A 15,359-nucleotide genomic window follows, 5' to 3' on the forward strand; every position below is an offset into this window, starting at 1 on the left:
CTAGCGTCACCAGATGTTATTTGTTTTGAATAATAGTGTATTCCACTTAGAGACACACCCCCACCATAATTGGTTGTCGAACCTCTGGGTTGTCCAGAATGGTTGACCCAAAATTCAGGACTGGAAGGACTCCCTGAACTTGGTGGCCCCACCTCGGATGGAATGTTACGCATATCTATAAATGACATGACCGGCTGTACTTATCTGCATGAGGGGGTAGAGGTCAAGAAAGACCTTGAAGGTGTCCGGGCTCCAGTCCGCCATAAACAGGTTGGAGGAACCGCTCTCAGAGAACATTATGCCAAAAGGCTACGTGTCTGTAGCGAGGCCACGAGCCAGTCGCTCTGGCTTTAGAGGAATGCTCTGAGCGGTTGTCCAGGTCGAGCCCGCCCTGGATGCAGCGTTGAGGCGCCAAGGTGTGAAGGCCATAAAGGCCACAAGGTGTCAGTTTGTGGTGCTTTGGGCTGAGGGTGGGTATGAATGTGTGAGCGGCGCGATCCTGCCAGAGTCCATCTCTGCCCATTAGAACGGCGCACATGGGGGCTGCTTGTTGTGGCTCTGAATCGCTGCCCCACCGGTCAAATGCTCTGGACTCCCTGCCAATGAACTCTCCCTCTTGCTCCAGCTCTCGCATCCTTCAGCAGACTTGTTATTTACCCGTTTCCCCCCCACACATGGAAGTGCTTCTGTTAAATGCCAGAAAAAGAAGACCTTATTTAAAAGCACCCAGTTAACCCACAGGGGCTCCCGCTCCAGTATTTTTCTTAATTAGAGATTGATTGGGTAGGTTCACTACAACTACCAAGGCACAGGAGGTTTGTGTTCTTTCCCTTAACATCTAGATCGGCCTGATCCGTATGTGACCCACCACATCCTAACCCGGCACATTTTGCAGATTTAGCAGATTTATGTACCTCAAGTTGTTTTCTATCCCTCAACTTATTTTCACTGAGTTTGATTTCTAAATATTAGATAAATGCTAAAAGGTCGATGCTACTTGATCTATCAGCATTCGTTGAGTAACTCCCCACTCTTGTTGAACTCAAATTGTCGAACAAACGGTTTTACGGTTCCCTTCGCTGCAAACATGCGGATCGAGATAATCCTTTGATATACACAGTGATGTCAAGTCAGAATGTGAGCCTGTTTTGATAAAAACTAGTTTATAAATGAACCCGGACTGCACCGTGTCTTCCTCGCGGGTTATTGTTGTGCTGCAACGCCTCAGAGGACACGAAGAAGAAGAGCAGACGCCACTTCCGTAAACAATGTTTAAAGAAACAACAACAAATTAATTATAATTCACTTCTCCGTGAAAACATCATCTCTGTGTTGTTGTGGATTATGAGGAGAGGGCGGTAGACGCTCTCAATCATATTGCGGAACTGGCAGCGAGAGGCAGCGGAACAGGGTGCTCCCGCTACACCATTTCCCAGAATGCAAATGGCTGGTAGGACCCTTCCATTTGCATTATGGGAATTGTTGTTTTCTGGTGAAACGGGCCACTTCCTCAACACTATCATTGTTATCAAAGAATAAATGCAGGAAATGGGAATGTTTAGAAAGTACAGAATAGAAGAGGGGACATGCTAGTATAGTGAGCAAAAAATTACTTAAACTTCAAATTAAAGGATTAATTTGAAGTATGCATTATGCAGTATGCGATAGTCTTTATAAATTTGTGATTCAAATATTATTTCAGAAAAATTAATTGAGCATTATCTCATTGAAGGAGTACAACACTATCCAAATGTAGCCATTTAAAATAGTAATTGTGTTTCTAAATGTGTATTTTGTGCCGAAGAAGTGTGGAAATGCTTCTAATACTTTAAAGGCTGATTTCTCGGAACTGTTTTCAAAACCTTAATTTTTAATGTGTCACAGCTTCCAATATGCGCTGGAGCCCCACAAGCGATACCTTGTTTTTTAAGCTCTGATTCCAACTTTCCTATCATGTAAAATAACAAAAATGTCAGATTTCGAAATGTGACCCTAAAGTGTGCGGGGGGGGCACAAGTGGGCCGGTTTGCTTCCGTGATTTTTTTCTAACTGCTGATGGAAACTGATCAGCTGGCATGTGTTCGGCACCTCGAAATGCCTGCCACATGTTTTCACGTGGCATTAGGGTCAAAGGCGATGTCCCCGGCAGCAGACATTGCTGTCTCCCTTTGCTAAAATGAACAGTAGAAGAGCAGAAGAGGAATGAACCGACATGTTATCCAGCACAGAAACATATGTTATCGTTGGCATATTTATTTAAAGATGCTCGCTAAAGATGCGGTTAATCATGGCAAACTCTGTCCAAAATCCACACATATGAAGTTGAATTCAAGGAGTACATTGGTTTAGTTATTAAGGAGAAGTGTTTTGCCTTAAATCTTTAGATCTACGCGCCACAACAGGAGAGCCTACGGCCCACAACAAGGGACGGCTGAAACAGTAGACACCGTTTTTTGTTTAAAAAAAAAAAAAAAAAAAAAAAAAAGCGCATCCCGGTCACATCCATCAGCCTTGTTTCATGTCGAAAATATTCCCTCCCAGCCACGGCGAGTCGAGGGGAACTCCTGAGCTGCAAGTGATCCCCATCTGGGATCTCGGGTCTCACCCCACCCACAGCCACAGCCCCACTCCGCCAGTGAACCTTGTAACTGGGGAATTCTCCCACTGTCCCTGCCCGCCGTCTGGCTCACATCCCCACGAACAAAGCGTCAGCGGGTAGGCGGGCGCGAGCCGCGGAGAGACAGGTCCAACCATTTTGATCTCGGTAGCCCCCCCCCCTCTCACGGTGGACCTTTCAGAACTTTTTCCACTTTCAAGCCGCAGTCTGAGACGGCGGCTGTCTCCGACTGACAGAGCTCCCTTGCTCCCCACAGGCAAATATATACAGACACAGACCGAAAGGATGTCTAGACCTGCACACAGCAGCGCAGTTGCCAGCTGTGTTTTTCTTTTTTCTAAATCAGTTCCATTACGGAGCCGCACACCCATACTGAACTGATGGAACATTCGGCGGCAGCAGAAGGGCACAGTTTGTGTGGAGGGTTTGTGTAGGTTGTGTAGGTTGTACATTTTGTGTCGGGTCTTTTTCCTCCGTATGAACTGTAATTGCGCTCCCATGCCAGAGACTTATTTTTGCTGTAAGCACTGCCGCCCTTGAGCCTTTTAAACAATTCACCCGGTGCAAGATGATTCCTACTATGCGTTGGTGTCCTATAGTAATATTTCAAACCTCCTGGCTATCCCCCTTCCCCAGTTTTTTTTTTTTTTCCCTTTGATAACCCTTGTGTTCTGAGTCAATGCACCTCAACCCCCAAATAAACCAACAAATGGTCGGTGGCATTTCAATTTAGCTCCAATATGTGTAGATCTGGGTGTGTCCCTTGAAGGGGTGTACGGACTGTTCAAGTATTGAAGTTTAGTCTGCATATAGGGTGTCACTTTAAACAGCAGCGGAGTGTCGTTTTCAATTCATTTACAGGTAAACAGTTCTTGAACTGAAAAACAGAAAACAGGTGGCTTAGGAGATATTTCTTCAGTGGAAGGTCCAAAGTGCAAAGTAATGGGAGATTAAATGTTTATTGGTATTTTTGAAACTGGCGATGTTTCTTGTAAATTGGTGAAATAGAGAGAGAGAGAGAGAGAGAGAGAGAGAGAGAGAGAGAGAGAGAGAGAGAGAGAGAGAGAGAGAGAGTTCTTCATTCATCCCTCCTGAGCAATAGCGGAAAGATACCAAGAGCAACTGCAACAACAATTTAATGCAAAAGCTTGTTTTTCCATCACTCCTTCAAGTTTGTTTCGATGGAGTGTATTGAAATGTGTCCATGCCGAGGTGCACACAAAGGCTTTGCGGGGTTAAAGCCACGCAGGCTGATTTTTCTTTTCTTGGTGAGGTAGGATAGTTTTCAAGTTTTCAGGTAGTTGGGTCATTGGCTTTGGAACAGTGAAAAGGTTTGGATTACTTGCCCCCATCCCCCAACCCACCGAATGACGGGAGTGGACAGACAGTGTCAGCACGCGATTATTCTTCAAATTCGGCCGGACCGACAGCCAGACAGGCAGGACACAATGGCACTTCTCTCTGTGTCTCCCATCGGCTCACCGCTGAGCTGCGTCTCAAAATATATATTTTAAGGTATTTTGAATCCCACCCCCCTAACCTGTTACACACGCATAGTAAGTATAATCCCTGGTTAAATATCATACACATAGATATCAAGTGTCCTGAGAGGCCTACATAAGTAACCAGCTATTTTTCCTTTGTCATGGGGAATGCCTTTAATTCGTGGTCCCCGTTGTCGTGAGATGGGAACGTGTCATTCGAGATGAGATGGAGGTTATAGAGTTTCAGCCCAATGTTTATTTTGTCTTTTATTTCCTCCTTCCGCTCTCTAGGTTTGTATGACTTTTCTCCCACTAGGATAACATGCTCTTTCAGCACCTATTGAAGCGCATGCCTCTACTGATTCACGGGCAAAAAGAGAAATGGCTTTATTTTCCTCTCCACCCGTGTTGATTGACCAATGTGCTGTAGAAGTAAGAGTGTTCCATGATCAACTTACCAGATATAAAAGTCTCACCGTGTCTTAGGCCATAAAAAATACATACGAAGATCTTCATTCTGCTCAAATCATTATGTTTGAATATATTTTTTAAAAAGATAGCACCTTGCCATTACAGATTCATTCTTTAGCTCTAACTCATTTTCCAGTTAATGTAATTTTTCTTGCATTAACTGGATTTTAAAAGAAAATCCTGACAAATGATTGTAGCCTAGTAGGGGGACAGCTTGCAATTTCAGATGGAAAGTGAGTAAACTACTGGTTCTACCGGATCTAAAAAAAAGCCGAGACAGGAGGCGGTAATCTCAGCAGCGCAGATAAATAATACTTACTTTACATGCACAACGCGTGAATCAAAACGGACCTGAATTACCCAACTCAAACTAAAGAAACTGTTTCCGTTTTGGCCTCATTCGTTGTAAGAGCGCCGCAAAAAAAGCAGCGGTGGGCGTCTCCCCACATTCCGCAAGCACTGTCATAGGGAGAGAACCTAGAATTCAAACGCAGACACTGCAAACAAACGACGCAGCTCTTTTTTTTTATTTTTCTGTTTGCATCGTTGGAAAGGGACAGATCGCTCTTCCCCCATTGTCAGAAGAACGGCGAACGCGATTGATACACTGAGTTTCCCTCTGCCAACGCAAATCTGTCCGCCCGCCAGCCCCTCCCGGTGTCCCCACAGGTTTTATTTGCCATTTGTACTCTACTTACCACCGGGAAAACCTCCCTCTCCTCTGTCAGCCCGCCAATTTAAAAGCTCTCTATTAGAGAGCCCGCTGTCACTTGTCACACTGTGCTCCGTCGGATTTGAGGAGGAATCTACAGCATCTGCTTCCGATCCTGAATCCCTTGTTGCTGTTGAGCGAGGCAGCAGGCTCCGACCAGATCCCTCTTGTTTCCAGATAAATCGGTGACGTATTTATTCGACGTCATCCCGTTATGCTATTTATGTGTATTAAGCGGTAAATCTCTGGCCACGGGCATTCTCGTGAGCGCGAGGAGGTTTTTTGATCTGGTTTTCATCTCCGCTTGTCGCACTGAAGGGAAAAAGGCAATGTGACATAGGTCCCGAGTCGCGTGGCCACGTAAATAGACGCCATTTGTTTTAGCGGCGCTTTTTTATCGAACAGAGTGCGCCAAAGACGACGCCGGCAGAAACAATGGGCTGAAATTGTGAAATGTCAAGGTGTCCCTCGAGCTTGAATGTGCTTACGGTTATCATTTAGTTTAATTATGGCCCTTTAAGCCGCACACTGATTGCCATCATTTCTAAGAAATTCTAAAAAACGAGTCTCAAGCCTCCATTGTCTGCGGATGACAATATTCAATCGGCATGCACTGTCATCATCCCTCATCTGGCATTAGGCCGCTGTCTTCTGACACTAATGGCGTATGTGACAAATCTGCCTCCTCAATTATACACTATTCATTGTCAGTCATGTGTGAAACAGCAATGGGCAGAACTTTTTAACTCTTTTATGCAACAAAAACCCTTTTCCATTGGATTGTGACAAACACTCATTACCACACAGTCCCACGCAGTTCAAGGTCGTTGTTTTTCAAACGGTGGAACAATCAAAACGGTTTCGGTGAGGCTGTGCAGGTTTGCTTGAATCCTGAGACATGGAATAGGATTCTGGGGGCATGGATGATTATTATTATTATTACTTTTTTAAACTATATCTTATCCACCATTTGCACAGGAATTTGACCGCACTCGGTCGTAGGAATTATCCGAGCCGAGAGCGGGGGAACTGCTTTCGGTAGGGGTTGGATTGTATCTTCCGACCCCTCCTGCTTGCATACTACCATGACGGGGAAATTCAGAAAGGGGGGGGATTAGTCATGCCTTAACCCGGAGATGTTTCACATTATCACCCCATTTCACGAATGTAGTGGGGTTCTTTTTTTTGGGGGGGCAGGAAGGGCGAGTCACCGGGGTCGGTGTGGTGATGTGATTCATCCTCCCTGTTTGCTATGTCTTCAGTGCTGGCCATTGTTTGCCTTTGTCTTTTGTCTTTTGTCGCAGAGGACCAGGTCCCCCACGGTTTCCCCACCATCGATATGGGCCCCCAGCTGAAGGTTGTGGAGAAGACCCGGACGGCCACCATGCTGTGCGCCGCCAGTGGCAACCCGGACCCCGAGATCTCCTGGTTCAAAGACTTCCTCCCCGTCGACATCAACATCAGCAACGGGCGAATAAAGCAGCTCCGCTCAGGTAAAGTGTCGCCAACTTTTCATGGATCCCGCCATCCTGCTTTTTTTTGCTTTGTTGGCGAGGTTCCTCCCAAGCCCAGGACGGTACCACAGAGCGGGGGGGGGGGGGAAAGCACAATTTATTGGCTTTCTTTGGAATCAGGAATTATCACCGCAGTGCTGGCGGTTTCTAACACCTGAGTAATGGCTCATTTTTAAAACATTAATAAACCTTCGCCAAGCGGGGCGATTGAAGCTCCGAGAGATGGAAATATTCCAAGTGAAATATTCCGCACGCGCACACACACACACATGCGCGCGCCTTACAGAGGACTCAGACAGCTCTATTCTAAATAGTTTAGCTACAGAAAAGCCCGTCCGTAGTCCCTCTCTTCCTTCTGTGTCAAGAGAGCGGACGTCTCCGGGCTGCCTCGCCAAACTGTCTTGCCAACCGTCACGGCAGGGAGGGGAGACCGATTTTCCTCAGCGCTGTACACCCGAGGCTGCCTTCCCCGAGTTCGTCTAATCTTAAAATTGAGCATCAGGACAGGCCGGGAGACAAGCTCTGGGATACGGCTGGCTTTGAAGTCCGTGCTTTGAGTTTTTTCTTCTTCTTCTTCTCTTTCCTCTTTTTTTTTCGGTGCCACAGCGCTGGCCTTCGGTAAGGACAAATACGCCCTGCATTATTAACTCTGCAGCGTCGCAATTTGTTTCCGCGCGTTGTTCGGTGGCTCTCCCGACGTCCACGCGGCGACCCTCGCAGCAAGGCGGGCACAGATGGTTCGGCTGGTACGGCGCCATAACTCTCCTCGGTTACAATGGCGGGGGGGGGCGGGAGGCGGAGCATGCGGCGCCGCGCTAAGTCGGCGCTTTGCAATTGTCCGATCGGCGCGCCGCAACCGAGATTCAATTAACGGCGTATCGGCGCGATCGCATTTTGTCCGCAAAATTAGCGTTTGCCAATTATATCACTCTGATCCATCGGGGGACGCTAATAGCCTCATTTTTCAATTCTGCGCCGGAGCTATCTCAAAATTAATGGAAGGTGGAGGCGTCCCGTTCTCATTGTGTTACATTAGGAGGGAAAAACCTGACGCTGTTCCCTCATGATTATGGGCCCGAATGATAGAGCGCAGCTTGATACTCTCCTGGGGAGCGGATATTTAGTTGTGAAATGCACAGAAAGGAATTAGCCCTCTAGGTCAGAGCTCCTCTGTTGTAAATGGAATAATCTGTATCCAGCCGCTCATTATTGAAAAATAACCCCCGAAACTGTCTGTCACACTGAAGGGCGTTATTTTGTGATAGTGGCCGACTGGATGCAACAATGTAGCTAAAAAAAAAACAACTCACAAACGTTGCCCTCAAAGATATTTATGCGAAATTGGACGTATTCACATTCATATCTTAAAGTCTTCCATTGTGGTTTCTGGGCAGTGTAACAAGATGGTGCCGCAAGTGTTAGCATTAGCATGTAGGCTAGACAAGGGATGTGAGTCCAGGCGCAGAATGACAATGGTCATTATTAACAGACAGCGGTCATTATTCAGAAATAATTGAGCGCTGATTGCCGCCATTGATCAATCAGAATCAAGTATTCCACGGAGATGGTACAATGGACTATGAAGCATTTGCAAGTGCAATACTACCAGCCGAACGGAACGGACTCACCAGTCACCAGAGTTTGTTGACAAAAGACAACATTGCCAATGACCTCGTTCCCGTCCTCAATTGTGAAAACATAATAAAATCCTATTATTTTTCACAATGAGTGTCGCAACGCTGAGACCCGCCATGCCGCCACCGCTGACATGCTCGGCGCGGAAGCGCCGCCCTCACAACATGGCCCGGTCTCAGTCCCCACCGTCCCCCCGCCCGCCCCCCCGGTCCCCTCCTGGAAGCTGCTTTGGTTCTGCCGCTGTCGCCGCCTCGCTCTGGCGGGAAAGAACACGGCTTCCAGGAACTCCTCTCCTGTCTCTCTCTCACCACCTAACCACCCCTCCCCACAACAACACTATGTCTGCTCGGATCTCCTTTTGGCCTCGGATTATTATTATCCAGATCTCTGGCATCTTCAGCGGTAACGACCGCTTGTGGCAACGTGGTCTGATATGCCACAATGTAATAGTAATAGAGGGGTTTACCACCGCGAGTCTCAAAGGGCTTCATAAATGAATAAAAAGGTGAGACGAGCTGAACACCACGCCGATCCGTATCAAACCCCATTTCGACCAGACCCGGATGGCGGGCGCGGAGCTTCCCCGCCCGTCCGCAGGTTTCTCCGTGTTGCATCAGAGACGGTGCTGCGGGTTGTATCAGGACGCTGAACAACCACACCACGCAGCGGGAGGACAAGAGAAACAAACAAATAAAGTAATTGCCTCAGCTTTAGAGCCGCCGAGTCGCCCGCCGCTTCCGGGGGTCAGGGGTCGAGGATCGAATATCCAGGTGCCGGCTAGGAAAAAAAACAAACCAAAAAAAACACCCAGACAGGTGCGGGCGGCGGTGGCAATAAGTAGTTTGGTCGTCGTACCACAGCGGCGCGCGGCCAGGTGTGCAGAGTAAACACCCGAGCAGACAAAAGCAAACAGGCAGCAGCGCGATCCAAAGGTGGGCGGCCGTTGCCAAGGGAACCCAACACACACGGTGCGTCGTCGCTATTATTTATGGGCATAGGCGCTGTAGGGAATTTGGATAACAAACATGGGAAGGGGAGGGTACAGTAAGAGTTGGTTTCCCCAACAAACACAACCGCCTCCGATTCCCTATTTGCGACGCGTTCGACATTCCATCGATGGCCTCAAGCGACGACTCGGTCGCGCGTCGTCGTCGTCTTTTGCCGCCGCTGTCAAAAGCGGATTAGAACGGTCTATGCTCTGCTTTTTGCCTCTCTTTCTGTCCCTGTCACTCCTGTCGCACTGACACACGCGCGCTCACACACACACACGCACACGCACACACGCACACACACACACACACACACACACATACACACACACACACACACACACACACCTATTCCTCCTTTCTCTCTACTAATGCTTTTCTTTAATCCTGTTTGCATTCACATTACCTCACCAGGTGGTACACCGATCAGAGGTAAGAATGCCGGGTGCAGAAAACGTCAAACGCTTGTGCTCATCCCCCCCCCCCCCCTCTCTCTCTCTCTCTCACATCACTCGTCCTCTTTGTCCACAGCCACCGACCTGCCTCCTCCTCCACCTCCATCCCTCAGCCCACGGCACCCCCACCTCCCCTCCCCCCGGTCGTTACACTGTATGTCTCAGCCATGAGCACCGACTTGAACACACGAGTGCATCTCGTACGTGTGTTTGGTTGATCCTTCTAACGAAGCCCGGCGGGGTTGCAGCCACTTCCAATCCCACGCAGGGTTGAGACCTGGAGACGATTTCAAAAGAAAAAAAAATGCATTATACAAAACTAAAAGGCTCTTTTAGAAGGATGACAATCAGCATTTGTTTGTTTGTTTATGTGTTTCATTGTTTAGTTATTTATTTTCTCTATTTATTTATGGCAGCGGCAGCTCCTGCCATATATATACAGTATATGTATAATATTTTTACTGAATATTTTCCAGCCACAACTTATTTGATGTCTGTTAACGAGGCACGTGTCGCTGACAAATTGGGCGTGGTCCCGAGCTCTGGTGGACCCCGGTGCTAAGGTGACCACCCGGTGACCTCTGCCCGACAACGCTGTCCTCCCCCGCAGCAGAGAGAGAGAGAGAGAGAGCAGCTTCAGCTAGTCGTCCTCCCCCCAAAAAAAGTCCCTCAATGGGTACGGGAGGAAGTATCACGGCAGGATCACTTTCCCCAAGTATATAAATAAATATATTTATATACATACACACGCGCACTGAGAAGACGTCAGAGCCGACCACTGCCCGGTGGAATTTCTCAAGTGACAAGTGACAAAAAGACACGTTCTGGTAATGAGTGGCTGCCACCTGGAGAAGTGGCAGAGCGCCACCTTCTAGATTAGCCAGACGGTCCACAGGGGAGGGAGGGAGGGAGGGAGGGAGGGATATCGCGAGGCAGAGACGTTGAGACGGAGACTCTGGCTCTGCTCCTCCCTCCCTCCCCTCCCGCCTCCCCGCCGCCACTGCAGTCCCAAACAAAAGAACCATGTGTCCAACTGTCTAAGATCTGATGTCTTCAACTTCATATTCAGATTGAGGGACGGTTAGACTTGTGTGTGTGTGTGTGTGTGTGTGTGTGTGTGTGTGTGTGTGTGTGTGTGTGTGTGTGTACGTGTGCGTGTGCGTACGTAACTTCCCTCTCAGACAGAATCCCCCCCCCCCCCCACCCCGTCCTCTGATTGGCTGCCTCTCCACCGCCAGGCAGTTTTTTAAGACAAAACTTCCCTGATCTTGGTCAATTTCTTCTCATATATATATATATATATATATTTTTTTTTTTCTGTTTTAATGATTCCCTTTCTCTTCTTCTATGTCAGCTACTATCAAACATCCTGTGACAAAACCCATCTCATGACACATCGTAGGAAATATATTCTCAAATATATATTTTTTAATCCGCCGCTCTTTGATCATTGTCCACCAGTCGCGTAAAAACTTGCATGATGCGCGCGCGTGTGTGTGTGTGTGTGTGTGTGTGTGTGTGTGTGTGTATGTGTCACATTTCGAAAGAAATCGCAGGAGCCGCCAACTCATGCTTTCTGTCTGAGCTGCATCTCTGCTCGCTACATGAGCGGCTGTGTGTATCAATTCCATCGTCAAGTGTATTGAATGCAAACCTCGTTGAATTGTAGTTGACATTCTCTGGTTTCAGGTAAGTGTTTTTTTATTTTTTGTCTTCCTTATTTTATCTCCTGTTTCCGTTCGGATTCTTCCGGGACGTGCTCTGGGACACAGCACTCATCACCAGGGGAAGGGAAAACATATGCGCTACCAGACCAAAATATAATACGCCGTTGATCTGTGATTTCGCTGGCAGTTTAGCGTCCGTGTCGCTGCCCCGACACCTGGGGTGAGTGAAAGTGGAGGCGGTGAAAGCTGTTCGGCAATGATCCGCTTACCCAATTGGCTGGCACCTCGACAGAGCTCCGAAAATGACAGCGCGAGTGATTGCGGATGTTTTACACCTGCTGTGCCCGTGAATAAGAAAATGTTAAGATAATAGTAGTTAAGCCAGCCCCGGTGAGTAATAAGGCGCAGCAATGACAACAGGAGCAGGGGGAGTCGCTCATTTTAGTTTTCAAGGCCCTCCGACACAGAGACGCAGGCAGAGATGTTGCAAAGACGCCAGTTTATTGTAGAGAGTGGGCAAGATGTAACATAGATGAACATATCATAACAGAGGCTCCCCCTGTGTGTGTGTGGCGATGGGTGATTTACCTGTTGCTCGTTGATTGCTCTCACCAGCAACGGGCCTACACCCACCTTTGATCCCGGGCCCAATTTCCCACACCCTAGACAAGGCTGCGTAAACAACCCGACTTTACACCGACTGAATCAAACGGACAAAGAGTCTGAGAAATCAAACGACTCTTTTTTACTGGGTGACTCGGCCAAGAACCGAATCTCAAAAGGTCACGCCGAACGGTTCTCGCGTTCAATGAGAAACTTGGGCAATTTTGACCTTGCGACACAAAGAGCTCATTTCAACTACACAGTGGTTGAAAAAGCACTGCTGTATGCGATGATACATTCTTCTATATATTCCCCCCACATTTCAGATGCAAAATTTGGATCCTTCCATCGCAATCTGAGCGGCACGGTCGCAAAAAAGACGCGCGTCTCGCTCAAATGTATCGTCAGACAGGTGTGAGTGAAGACACTCCGATTCCGCTAAACAAGTGTTTCTTGTGCCGAATTTGGGGGGGACGATTGTTTCTTTCTTTCTGTGTGTCTGTGTGTGTGTGTGTGTGTGTGTGTGTGTGTGTTCTAGACGAATAGAGATTGATGTCAATGTCCGTCCGTCCTCCCCCCCCCCCCCCCCCCCAGGAGCGCTGCAGATCGAGAACAGCGAGGAGTCGGACCAGGGCAAGTACGAGTGCGTGGCCGTCAACAGCGCCGGGACCCGCTACTCGGCCCCTGCCAACCTCTACGTGCGAGGTAAGACACATACCCCCCCCCCCCCCCAACCCATCCACCCACAGCCCTCACACAGCGAGAGAGGACCCGCCTCGGGAGCTCCTAACATGTCAATGCCTGCCCTTCCCCCGAAAAAAAAAACCAAATACATTCTCACGCTCATTTCCTTTCCCTCCGACTCTCTCTGGTCTCCTCGTCTCCTCTTTGTCCACTGGCTGGTGATCGGTGTTGTTGCCTTTTTTTGGGGGAGGTGGTGTGACCCGCCCATCACCTCAGAGGAGTGATGTTTTGACTGCCTGTGTGTGTGTGTGTGTGTGTGTGTGTGTGTGTGTGTGTGCGCGCGTGCGAGTGTGAGACACCTGGACACTTGCTGCCCGCCCCCCTTGTTTTTATTTATTTTTTTTTAATGTGCAAAAGGGAATTCTGGGAAGGAAATCCCCCTCACCCTGTGAAAAAAAAAAAAAATCCAGCTAACGGCCGCATTAAAGCCGTCAGGATGAAAACCGAGCCCGAGGGCTTCCCATTTTGAACAGACCTTGGCAACAAACAAGTCAATTAGCGCCGAGCGATTATCAGGTTCCTCAAAGGCAAATTTTTCAAAGCGCGGGGGTGATTCACGGCTGGCTTTATTCATCCAGCAGACGGTTCCAGTTGACGCTGCTCCGTGATGTCGTGCGGCCCCTTACAAATTGCCTTTAATATCAGATTGGCCGTTATTACCAAAATCTTTTCACAATTGTATCCTGCCATCAGCGTTTTACTGTCGAGGAGATACTGTTTTAGATGTCTCGATTGTTGCTTTTGGCACCGCATTATACATGACACTTCAATTAATTAGAGTTAATTTATCAGGTAAGCTTGGCTGTTACCTTCAATATATTGATGGATTCAATTGTTTCTGCTTGTGTATGTGTGTGTGTGTGTGTGTGTGTGTGTGTGTGTACATGAACACATTTAAGGGCAATTAAATATGTAAATGAAGATACTTTGTTCCATATTTCACAGCGTGTCCACCCAAACATTAGAACTGCATATGAAAAAAGTACTGTTTCAAATGTGCTTTTCTTATTTCTAACTATCCTATTGTTTGTTAACTTCTTCTAATGCCTGATCTTAAAATGCACATTATAACCATTTTTTTAAGGGATAACTGCTTTGTCTTTGCCTGCCTGGCGATCAGGTGGAATTCTCCTTACTCCTTACCATGACGGCGGAAATGTTTTTCTCCATGTCGGTATTATTTATTTTCTCAGGTTTTTTTTTTTTTTTTTTTCTGTTTTCCCCTTTCTGTGAAATTCTCTGTGAACGATCTCCCGAGGTTTTCCACTAACTTGTCATTTTGTTTTACCTGCATCTCCACGGCCTCCGACATGTGGCGGATGAGAATTGCGTGTGGATTTTCCCCTCCCAAATTTTCACATAGCCGTATTTCTTTTTAACCGCCTTTCATACTCCTTCTCGAGCAGTTATTTTTTGATTTCTTTAACTCTGTGTTTGGAGTTCCTCGCTCCTGCCTCCCACACGCACTCTAAAGTGTTATATGATCATATACGCCAGCCGTATATGATGCGTCTCAAATGCGCTTATCCTCGTATCACTAGAAAACGTTCCCTGTCTCTATCTCTGCACTCACTTTTTAATGTGCCTTGCTCCGTCTGTGCCCGTCGGTGTCCTGGTGTCCTTGCTGGTTTGTTTGTTTGCGGAGCGTAAAAGAGGATTCAATTGTTTTGGTCCCAAGTGAGGCTCTACAGAGCACCCAGAGCCTTAACTTGGTGTTAAAGGGCTAATGACAGGTGAGTGATATGAGCCGCTGATGTAATTTATCATAGAAACCAATTTGAACACTCACTTCAAAGGAAAGGGTTCGCTATTTTTTATACCCAGGGCTTAATAAAAAGGTGGACCAAAGCCGAAAAAAAAAAAAAAGTTAAATTTCCTTTTTAAAAATGGGAACCTCACATCATACTGTAGTGACACATTTCACATAGTCAAACCTATTTTGAATAATAGTAAATTGCATTTTATTAAACGCTATTTTTTGCCGTTGCTGCACTACATCCATATCGTAACGTTACTGGCTACAGTGGGTTACCAGTAACTTCCTGTTTCTAGTCTCTCTTACATTTGCACAGATGTAGTGAAACAAATGATTTTTGGTAGTGCAAACGAGCCAATAAATCCCTGAAAATAACCCTGAAAAATTGCGGTGTTTGAGATATCATCAATTTAACACGCAGTATAAAGTCCAAATTGTGAGCTTCCTCTTTTCAAACAGTAGATTCAAACTTTTTTTTTTAAGGCTTAAACGTTTGCCCCATTGGACTGCATATGGCATAGTGAGATGCTGCATGAGAGTGGTAAGTTTCTTACTAGTAAAGCATTCATTGAGGCTGTGCTATGGTAGTTAGAAATGACGGGAACCAACTTGGGTTGAATAATAGCGAAACTATCCTTTAAAAATCCAGGGAACTCAAAGACATGCGCTTTGAGTTCCACACAACGGAGTGTGGGTCCAACCCAGGGTCAGG

The 15,359-nt window shown here is 47.2% G+C and overlaps 1 protein-coding gene across 1 annotated transcript in view; it reads left to right on the top strand.

The window, feature by feature from the left end:
- Positions 1-15,359, top strand: part of ptprfa (protein tyrosine phosphatase receptor type Fa) — a 196,385-nt gene that overhangs the window by 89,456 nt on the left and 91,570 nt on the right. The window contains exons 5-6 of the mRNA XM_080017516.1: positions 6,589-6,777; positions 12,742-12,852. Of these exons, the coding sequence (XP_079873642.1) occupies positions 6,589-6,777; positions 12,742-12,852 (300 nt within the window). The remainder of the gene's footprint in view (positions 1-6,588; positions 6,778-12,741; positions 12,853-15,359) is intronic.

The sequence above is a fragment of the Zeus faber genome (assembly GCF_960531495.2).
Source record: "Zeus faber genome assembly, chromosome: 1".
Taxonomy (NCBI): domain Eukaryota; kingdom Metazoa; phylum Chordata; class Actinopteri; order Zeiformes; family Zeidae; genus Zeus; species Zeus faber.